The 10,199-nt window shown below is 40.0% G+C and overlaps 3 protein-coding genes across 3 annotated transcripts in view; 1 reads left to right on the top strand and 2 right to left on the bottom strand.

Moving 5' to 3' along the window:
• Positions 1-3,981, bottom strand: part of LOC115235235 (DDB1- and CUL4-associated factor 5) — a 5,156-nt gene extending 1,175 nt beyond the window's left edge. The window contains exons 1-8 of the mRNA XM_029806879.1: positions 3,905-3,981; positions 3,320-3,717; positions 2,653-2,833; positions 2,288-2,557; positions 1,979-2,199; positions 1,653-1,870; positions 1,303-1,570; positions 1-984 (exon numbers count right to left, since the gene is read on the bottom strand). Of these exons, the coding sequence (XP_029662739.1) occupies positions 1-984; positions 1,303-1,570; positions 1,653-1,870; positions 1,979-2,199; positions 2,288-2,557; positions 2,653-2,833; positions 3,320-3,659 (2,482 nt within the window). The 5' untranslated portion in view covers positions 3,660-3,717; positions 3,905-3,981. The remainder of the gene's footprint in view (positions 985-1,302; positions 1,571-1,652; positions 1,871-1,978; positions 2,200-2,287; positions 2,558-2,652; positions 2,834-3,319; positions 3,718-3,904) is intronic.
• A 435-nt stretch (positions 3,982-4,416) lies between these two features.
• On the top strand, positions 4,417-6,797 carry LOC115235237 (cancer-related nucleoside-triphosphatase homolog). The gene is made up of 4 exons (XM_029806882.1): positions 4,417-4,553; positions 5,097-5,265; positions 5,379-5,484; positions 5,572-6,797. The coding sequence occupies exons 1-4, from the start codon at positions 4,499-4,501 to the stop codon at positions 5,821-5,823; spliced, it is 582 nt and encodes a 193-aa protein (XP_029662742.1). The 5' UTR covers positions 4,417-4,498; the 3' UTR covers positions 5,824-6,797.
• On the bottom strand, positions 6,075-9,735 carry LOC115235236 (serine/threonine-protein phosphatase 5). The gene is made up of 8 exons (XM_029806880.1): positions 9,378-9,735; positions 8,641-9,027; positions 7,995-8,281; positions 7,734-7,839; positions 7,523-7,665; positions 7,111-7,418; positions 6,897-6,978; positions 6,075-6,782 (listed from the first exon to the last, which is right to left on the bottom strand). Exons 1-8 carry the CDS (start codon positions 9,466-9,468, stop codon positions 6,723-6,725), a joined length of 1,464 nt encoding a protein of 487 aa, XP_029662740.1. The 5' UTR covers positions 9,469-9,735; the 3' UTR covers positions 6,075-6,722.
• Positions 9,736-10,199: the final 464 nt, after the last annotated feature.

Raw genomic sequence — 10,199 nt, 5'->3', positions numbered from 1 at the left:
CGGAAGAGTCGCTCGTGGTAGAAGCTACTGTTTGGGGCTGCTGGGACGCCGATCGATTGCGGTAGCTCCTCCTCGTCAACTCCTCCACCTTCTTCCGGAAACACTCTAAACTTTTCAGTTTTTGCTCGTGATCGGAACTCGTATCGTCCGCACCTCCGTCGTTCCCTTCGTTACGCGTTTGCTCGCTGTTTTTCCCCCCCGTGGTAGAAATACCTGACTTAATGCCGCTGTCAGGGGTGCAAGGAACCTGAAGCGATTTGTTGTTCGGCGTCGATGGTCCGTCCTCGCGACGGACATCCTTACCGGCATTACCATTCATGCGATTCTTCGAACCGGTAGCGGTCCTTTCCCCCTCCGATTCGTCATCGAGCTTCTGCCGTTTACTTTGGCTCTTACCAGAACAATTCTCATGTGCGCTGTTTTTGCACTTACGATGCTTTCGTCTTTGCGCTTTCGTGGACGCATCCGAGTCAGTTTTAGAATGTTTTCGTTTTGTTCCGAGGGCGTTATTATCCTCGGAACTACTGCTGCTGCTGCTGTTGCTGCTACTATTGCTGCTGCTACTACTGTAATTCAAACGCTTGTCTTTCTCGATCGCGTTGGCAACGCGATCAACGTATCGTGATGATCTTCGGGAAATCACGCCAGAACTGGTGCTAGGTTGAGCCGCATCGATCGGTCGCTCATCGTCACTGTCTGAATCACTATTGACCTTTAACACAGTACACTTTCTCCTGGCGGATATTCTTCTTCTGCCGGCGGGTAATTTAGTAATTTTCCTTTTCACGCCCTTCGATTTCGATTTCGATTTGGATCTACGTCTCGCGTGAACATTGTCTCCTTCGCTACCGGTATCCGAGGCGGATCGCTCCAGCGCAGCCATTCGCATGAGCTTCTCCCTGCGATTCGCGATAAGCCGAGTTATGCGATTCGGCGATTCTAACGGCCGTTCGGGAGCTACGCCGCCTTCTGATGCTGTGGTATCTGCGATGAAAAATAATAAAATATAGTAAATAAAAAAAAAAAGATTATATAATGTTGAGTGAAACATTATGCGATGCTATGAGCCACAATATAAAACAAGCATATTTACAAAAAAAGTAATCGATATAAAATACTTCTCATCATACATAATCATCAAAATATGCGATTACTGAAACAGAAGAAATAGAATTTATCTATGAAACTTGAGAATCTTCTTTCTATGTGTATCTGAAATTTTTTTCTTTTTTTTTGCAAAAATATTGCTTGGCCCATTTTCCATCTCGCTTATGATATATCAAGAATATATGCTCGCTATACCATCGAAATCTGTCGCGCTGTACGGCTCGCCCGTTGCCGGATTGATCTCGGAATCGCTGGGGGTATGCGGCGTTGGCATATCCTCGGAACTCCAGCCTTCAATCTCGCGCTGTACAAGAGAATCGAAGAAGGCCATCATTCGCGGATCCTCCTTAGTCGATTGGTGGCTATAATCGTGCGTCATAAACTGCCCGCTGCGTAAAACCAGCCCTATATATTCATCGTGCGTGAACACTCGGCGTTGTCTCTCCCGCTTACCAGCATCTCTCTGGAAAAAAAGAAGAAAACATGATGGTAGAAACTCTAAGAATAAATCAAATCGTAAAGGATTATCGTAAACAATTGGCAACCTTCAATCCACCCAGACACCCGGTTCCGAGCGGGAACGGGCTCCAGATCTTTATGATCTTCTCGACGCCGGACGACGCAAAGATGCAACTCGCTTGATTGTATCGGACTTGATTGACGATCGATCTATGGCCACGCAACACCATATGAGCGGATTCTACCCATGGTTTGCCATCCATTGGGGGAATTTTCCACATATACAAATTAAAATCGTCCGAACCTGCCAATTCAATGCATCGTCAATTAACATCATTTTTTTTACGATTAGCATCTACTATAAATATACAGGCGCACATACGCGAGCATTTCTCGTATTAGATATACCTACCTGATAAAACGTATTCGTCGTTTTCGCCAGCAAAACAGCACGACTTCATAGTACAACTATTGTAATATCCCGGATGATCGAATTCGCACAAATACGTGGGAGAATCGACCGCATAAAGAACCGGAGGTAATCTTCTTCGTAAGGCCAGCAATCGGTTACCCACTGAGTTAAACCTGACATTCATACAGCTCTGTTGTGGACTTCCGTAGCACAATACAGGCCTGTGAATGGAAACATGGATTTTCAGTAATCATATATTATATTTCTTCTTTATCCAGTCTTTATCTATACAAATATTAATTTACTTACTCCAAAGGTTTTCGTACATCCCACATACTGACACCTTCTTTAGCATTGGCAGTAGCAAGCATTCTGGAGTCCACAGGATTAAACATGACAGAGTGAAAAGCGCTTTTATACTGCGCCAAGCAGAGAGTTTCCGTAGTGCTGTTGCTACGTATGTCGTAAATCAAGACTCTCCCATCATCGCAGGCGCTAGCAAAAACATCATCATTGTGCGGATGAATGGACAGTCCGTAGACTGGCTTCTCATGTAGAAAGTAGCTGAGAGGATCGCTCCTGCAACATCAAAACAAGATATCTGTAAACCTGATTGCTCGTAAAGTTGTAAATATGTTTCATATTTTCTTCTTTGTTCAGAAAAATTGCCTTACGTTCGCAAATCATGGACTATAACTTGATCATCATTCCCCGCGGAGAATATCTTAGTCTTACTGCTGTCATAACCGAGGCAAAATATATTGCTGGCATGTTGGGCTTTCATTACAATGGGTTTGCCCATACCCTGTATCGCTTGCTCCACTCTCCATAACAGAACTCTTCTATCGTCGCCCCCTGTGAAAACAAGACATTGCACATTATATGATTCATCTCTATCATCACACATGATTCATCTCTATTGGAAATTATTTTTAATTTCTTTTTAGTGATATATCTTCATACGACTAAAACTTAATTTCTCAAACACAAAGATACCAATATCTCCGTTGAACTTGCCGGACTCAGAGTGAGCTCATGATTAACGGGCACTGTGTCAAGAGGAAAAAAAAGAGAGAGAAGAGAACATAATTGATATTGCAAGATTGATTAAAAGATCAGGAGAGACTTAATTAAAATCGTTAATAAATTTAAATCAATTAAAAAAAAAGTCTACATTAAAATTATCTATCGGAATTATAGGTCTTGAATTTGAATCCTGAAGAGAATTATGTTGACGTGACATCGATCGAGGTGTACGAAATCTCGAATTATGACAGTTCTCTTCCACAGCAAGCAGGAGAGAAAGAGACGCGTGATATAAAATTGCTAAAAAGTCCTGACCGGACACGAGCAGGTCGCCCTGGTTTGAGAACTCGATCGCGTTGACGCATCCGTAGTGTGACAGGAGGTCCTTCCTGTAGAGGTTCTCGGAATTCTCGAATCTGGCGTTGACCAAGCGCCTGCAGTAGTCGAGCCTGTCGTCGATCTGTCGCGCGAGGACGTACGACAAGGCGCTGCACTCGGACGGATGGTCCATCATCTCCTCGCTTTCGCCACCTCCAGCACCTCCTCCACCATTACCACCCTCGCACGATTGTCGCAGACGTCGACGACGTCGTCGGAGGCTGGCGGCGCGATACCGGACGCGATCGTCCTCGTCCTTCTCGGCCTTCGTCGGCATCGTCGTCGTCGTCGTCGTCGTTCCCTTTCGTGGAGGATCCGATGCGTTTTATTATTCTCTGCTGGGGGACACGAGCGTCGCGGTCAGCAAGAGAAAGAAAGAAAGACAGACAGAGAGAGAGAGAGAGAGAGAGAGAGAGAGGGAGGAGAGCGCCCTTCGCGCAGCACGGGATCGCCGAACACGTCGCGATCACCGCGCTTTCTCCTCTTCCTCCTCCTCCTTCTCGAAGGTTGTTTACTACGCACGAGTGTCCACCGGTCGTACCCGATCGACGAGGGATATTCCACGGACACTTCTTCTTCGCGATACGTCACGAAAATCGTCGCTCGAACCTCGAACGCCGCCAGCAGCAGCTGCACGCGAAAGATACAGGGTGATACGTAAACGCCACGACGCACGTATACAATGTGTACAATACACACACACACACACACACACACTCCACCGTCAATTTTATACTACTACCACTACCCACTACCGTCCCCAAATCCAATCCGATCGGCCGACCCGACAGGTCCCGTCCTGTCGCTGCTCGTTCAGCTCGATCAGCTGATCGGCCCTCTCCTCCTCCCCTCCACCCACCCGACACCCGCGCGCGTGCGGTCGCTGCTTCTGTGCTTCTGTCTGTCCTGTTGACGCTCGTTACTGCTACTTGTCACGTTGTTGTAACTCGAACAGCGCATACAATCGCATTTTCGTGCCGGTATTGGATTAATCTGCGGTTAGACCGTGCTTCAACGAGGACGATCGTCTCGATTATCGGCGATTATTAGTGCATACTTCCGTATCTCCGCACGTACACACGATCGGCAAATTCCGACGTAAACACGCGGCGAATTATGGAAACTGACGGCGCCTCGCGGACATTACATGTACTACTCACGGGCCCGCCAGGTAAGTATTTTTTAAAAATTTTGTATTGTTTCATTTCAATTCTCATTTTCAAAAAATTAGATATTTTTTTCAAAATCATATATTGCCTAAGATATCATTATTAATCAATACTAATGTTAATATTTGTATATCAATATTAGAGTACCCAGATATTTCGGAGATATCTTAGTCAGATATTTAGCTGTCATAAAATTCTACTCGCAATCAGAAAATGACAATGTAGATAAGATAATATACAATAGGCTTACTGTCTTGTGTCATATGATTGCATTTTCTCACACAAGAAAAACTAATAAACAAACATTTGAAAATATATACTGACCTAGTATTGTAAATAAAGTTGTAAATATAATTTTTTACAAAGATGTCCAAATATACCAGTGATTTTCAAGTAAAACAAGGATTTTAATATACTTATTATCTGCAACTTTAAATATTGTAAACTATAACATAAATAATCATTTATGGAAAAAATCCAGGTTACAGTCCTGTGTAATATATTAAGGAGAAAAAAAAGTTTCACTATCAGAATGACTTTTATAGGTATAGGTAAAACTACAGTGTGCAAAAAGGTCGCATCTACCTTGGAGAAGAGCAAGAATTTTGACGGATTTTACACGGAGGAAGTGCGAGATCGTAGCGGCTCCAGGATTGGTTTTGACATCGTGCGAGTACGAGATCCTGAAAGAAGATTGTCCTTGGCACGATTAAAGTATGTGTCTCTCCTCTTGTGCTCGTAACATTATATACAATATACCAATAACAACAAAACAAGGTGTAACTGTAAATCCATATTGTACTCCATCGTATTGTCTTTACGCGCAGAAATTTAACGGACGGTCGGCAGGCTTTTGAGCATCAAGTGGGAAACTACCGGGTCTTCCTGGATAACTTCGAGGCAGTGGCGCTTCCAGTAATGGATTTGAATACTGTAAGAGTAACATTTCTCTTAAAGCGAATTTGTGTGACTACCTCCTCAATTCGATAACGTAAAGTTACATATCTCTCCTTTGCATAGGATATATTATTCGTTGACGAGATTGGCAAGATGGAGTTATTTAGCAAAGACTTCAAGGAGAAAGTAACCGACATATTGTTGGGTTCCTCTAAGAGAGCTTTCGTGATTGGGACTATTCCGCAGATGCACAAAGTGCCGCGACAGCACGCGGCATTGTTTGAAAATTTACATGCAGACGAGAGAATTAAGATTCTAAACGTGTCTCGCGAAAATCGGAATAATTTACCGGAGGAAATTATTCGTTTTTTATAAACACATCTCGATTAATGCACTCGTAATTTATTGTGTCGTCATCTCATATGTAAATGCATAAAATAAAATATCGATTTTTATATGTACATTATAAACATCATTTATTGTTAACAAAAAACAAAATGTGTTAGATGAAATCCATCCAATCACAATAGATTTGTAAAAAATTGTCACTAATAACATGACAAGTTGTGCGATTGGATGGAATATTGTACTACATAATTATGCTAACTTGCATATGCATTTATATATATTTTCATAATAATTATATTTAAATTCCACCATGATCATTAAAGAATCAATTAAAAGTATCGTGATATATGAGTCTGTATTTATATAAATAATAGATCATAAGTTAAAACCTTATATGTGTTGCTGTGTGGAAAGATATTGGGGGAATTAACATTTTTTGCTCTCTATTTATATGGTGCATGCGCTCGCGGATATCTTTAACGAGCAAGGTGGTCCTATCAATTGAGGGTACAAAATAGAAACGTTCCCTTTTCGCGTTATTTTATTACAAACGAACACAAATCACTGTTTAGTGTTTTAAGTGAGCCATCGGTTTTACTTATCGTAGATAAGATCACTTTCTTTTCATCTATAATCTATTATCACAGATAAGAAAACCGAAGTAGATTTGTTTGCGTTTCCTAAAAAAATAAGCAAACCTTTCTTACTTTTGTACCCATCAATATTATGCATTCTCATTGCATTTTATAATACAGAAAAAATTCTTTCTGTAATCTCCTAGAAAGAATTATTGTTGTGGAGAAGCACCTAACGTATCTCTTACCTTCTCCATTTCGGTATCAAATATATTACGCACACTTTGATTGGGCTACTTATATCTCAGTTATTTTATTTTCATTTATCAATAATACCTAGAGGTTGTTCCACTAGCACATGAACTTTAGTAAAGAATTGGCATAAGCCATCGGCCTTACATTAGGATGAGGCTGTAACAAAACAAATACATTAAACGATCTTTTTATATAACTACAATTCAAAATGTAATTGTAATTTTAAAAAAATGTAAATAAATGTAAATACTCTGAATAAAGTATACACACCATTGCTTCGTATGATGTAAAATATGGTTTCATATCTTTGCCATTAAGTGTGATAAAGGCACCTCGGTTACCCATAGTATCGCTGAAACATTATGCAATGCAATATTATGTTATTGAAATTACATCATAATGCAATTTTATATTATCAAAGTACTGAAATTTTATATTATCAAAGTTAGATTCATAACGCAGATTGTATTGTTATAACGCATACCAGTAGTTTGGAGCGGAGAACACTGTGATACATTTTCCATCATGCCCGACTTCATAACCGTCGTTCTTCACCTCGTGACTCCTCACGATGTAATCGAGTGAATTTATCCTGAGGAAATTCTGCGTGACATCGGGTCCGAATTGAACTCCTACACCTCTTTTGCTGGGCGCGCGGCCGTTCTGCGGTTGCGGATCTGACCACAACAATTCGCACATCAACCCTTCGTCCGGCGGTTGTCTGTTTCTGTCGATTTCCTTGATCTCTTGCAACGTCACGTCGTCCCGCGAAAACAATCCGCCGTGCATCACCTGGTGATGAATCCATTACAATTTCACCAAAATTATACATTTGATATTCTTTCAAAGATATGAATACAAATTATATGACAGCTTTGATAATACATCATACTCACAAGCACTCTATTATTAAGGCAGTGTGCAAGAGGGAGCCAATTATAAACTTCTGTAAACAATTCTGCCATTTGAGTAGAATATTTAGCTTTTACTTCACCATCAAATCCGTACATTTGATTCATTGTTGCCGATTCATGATTGCCTGAATAAATAAAAATGTAAAGTGCGTAAACTCGAATTTCAGAATGTCGAGAAATAAGGATTACATACCTCTTGACATGAAGAAGTGATTTGGGTATAATAATTTAAAACCAAATAAAGTAAATATACATTCTACAGAGAAGGAGCCTCTGTCTACAAAATCTCCATTAAATAACTATGCAGCTATTAAGGAATATATTCTTGGATTAAAAATATATAAAGTTTTATGTATGTGATATCAGTATCCAAAGTATTCTTACTTTTTGTATGTTTATAAACACATTAAACAAATTTATATCATCTACATTTATCTACCTTTATAAAGGATACATATGGATTAGTTTCTGATGGTAATCCGTTCAACTCAAATATATTAAGCAAGTCGTAAAATTGACCATGTATGTCACCGCAAATTGTGAATTTACTATCTTCTGGGATTGTAATATCCACTAAACTAGGTTGTGCCATAAACCACGATTTAACATCCAACAGAATCTTGTAAGCATACTTGCGATGCAATTTATTTTGATTTCTATACCACTCTAATAAATCTTGCATAAACTGTAATGTGACTTTTCCATCAACCAATTTAGGTCCCGTGTATTCATCCTCAATAGCTAAAAAAATAATATAAGGGTGCTATCTTTTAACTACTTATTAATACTAACCAGCTTTGAATTATTTGCATTCTTTAACAAAATTTTGCATAAAAAAAAAAATATGTATATCAAATCCTATCTTGTTTCTTCTTCTCTACAAAAGTTAAAGAATGATAATTATATTCAAAAATCACATTACTACAGTGTATCAAATCCTCAAAATTCTTAAAGAAAAGAAATTAGATATATTTAGTTTTACATAAATATCATAAGTTGACAAATAGAATTCACATTGAGAAATAATGTTATTAAAGTCAAATATGTTAGAGAAATTTATTCTTTTTATATCAAATGCACAGAGTGCGTCAAATACTCACCCATAGCTTCTAAATTGATCATATCGGCTATATTTTTTTTTTCTTCTACAGAGATGGCCTTCTGAAAGGCTAATACTTTAACCATCTTGCAACATTCCATATATCTCTCCTTTGCATCCTTATCATTGGGCCTTGCCTTTACGACAGTTCTGTAGTCCGTAAGGGCTAATTTGAACTTGCTGAGGGCCATGTAAGCAGCGGCTCTGCGATAGTAACCCTTTACATAATTTTTATCTAATTCGATGGCTTTGGACGCGTCTGTTAATGCGTAACCGAAGCATTCCGTCCTCAGGTAAGCGATACTCCTATTACCATAGTACACAGCTACTGACGGATTTAATTCTATCGCTTTGGTATACAACTCGATGGCTTTATCATACACTTGATCTGAAAAAAAAAAGAAGGTAAGAAGATATAGTGATCAATATAAAAAACAACAATCACGTCATTTTCTATTATCTGGCATAGTACATATCCGAACGCGTGAGAGTTTTCCGAACTCGCGTTACGAGAATGTCGAGAACTTCAAGATAAAATTAAAGCTTCATATACATATGTCAAACTTGTGTCACGCAATCGGGAAAATTCAACGCTCTTCNNNTCCCGTTCTCGCGGAAATTTGTCCTCCCACGCGAGTTCGTTGAATCGCAATTAGTTGGGTTAGTTCAAGATACACGTGACTGTACGATGGATATTAAATATGACGTGAGATACATCGATCCCGCACGTGGACGTACTTTTGAAGTACACGTTCGCCTCCTCCTTGAAAAATTCCGCCCTGGCCGCGTCTTTCGTCTTCGGCGTCTCTGCACATTCGTTCTCGCTCATCCTCACAGTCTGCCGCCGAACCTTGTTGTACGAGATGTATTTGTCTACCAAGGCAAATCGACAGGAAATCAGACACTCGGAATTACGCGGCTGCGTAACGAAAATTCACGCATCAAAGTGCGTTCCTCCCTCGTCGCATGAGACGGCATATAAGAGAGCGTGCACTTCTCGTCCTCGAGACTGTACCACCGCAAATTCCGCTTCTTTCTTCGTCCGCTGCTTTCTGAACTAAACTCCTGACCGGCGATGTTCGATTCATCGAATCGCTAATCGATCATTCTTTACGCATGCGCAATCGGCGGCGAATAAAGCCCGTATCAGACTACGCATTGAAAATTGAGATTCAAGATTCAAGATTGAAATTTGACCAATCAGGACAAAGAAATTTTAGTCCCTTTTAGGTGCCTTTACATGGCAGCGTCAAGCGTCGAACGTCTGCGCAGAAAATTGCGCAGAATCTAATTTCAGCCTAGAATCTATCTCTTTTAAATTCTGCGCATTTTTCTGCGCAGACGCTCGACGCTTAATGCTGCCATGTAAAGGCACCTTAATGCTGCCATGTAAAGGCACCTTTTGTTCTGATTAGTCAAATTCCAATCTTTAATCTTCAATCTTCAATTTTCAATGCGTAGTGTGACGTCTCGCCATTTTTCTAAACCATATTTTAACTAATAATTAAGTACCGTTTTTATTCTCGCATTATACCTATGGAATATAGAACAATTATTTAA

Source organism: Formica exsecta, unplaced genomic scaffold, assembly GCF_003651465.1.
Source record: "Formica exsecta isolate Colony F162 unplaced genomic scaffold, ASM365146v1 scaffold2138, whole genome shotgun sequence".
NCBI lineage: Eukaryota > Metazoa > Arthropoda > Insecta > Hymenoptera > Formicidae > Formica > Formica exsecta.
The sequence above is the reverse complement of the archived record's forward strand: the minus strand, read 5'-3'. Positions and strand labels throughout refer to the sequence as shown.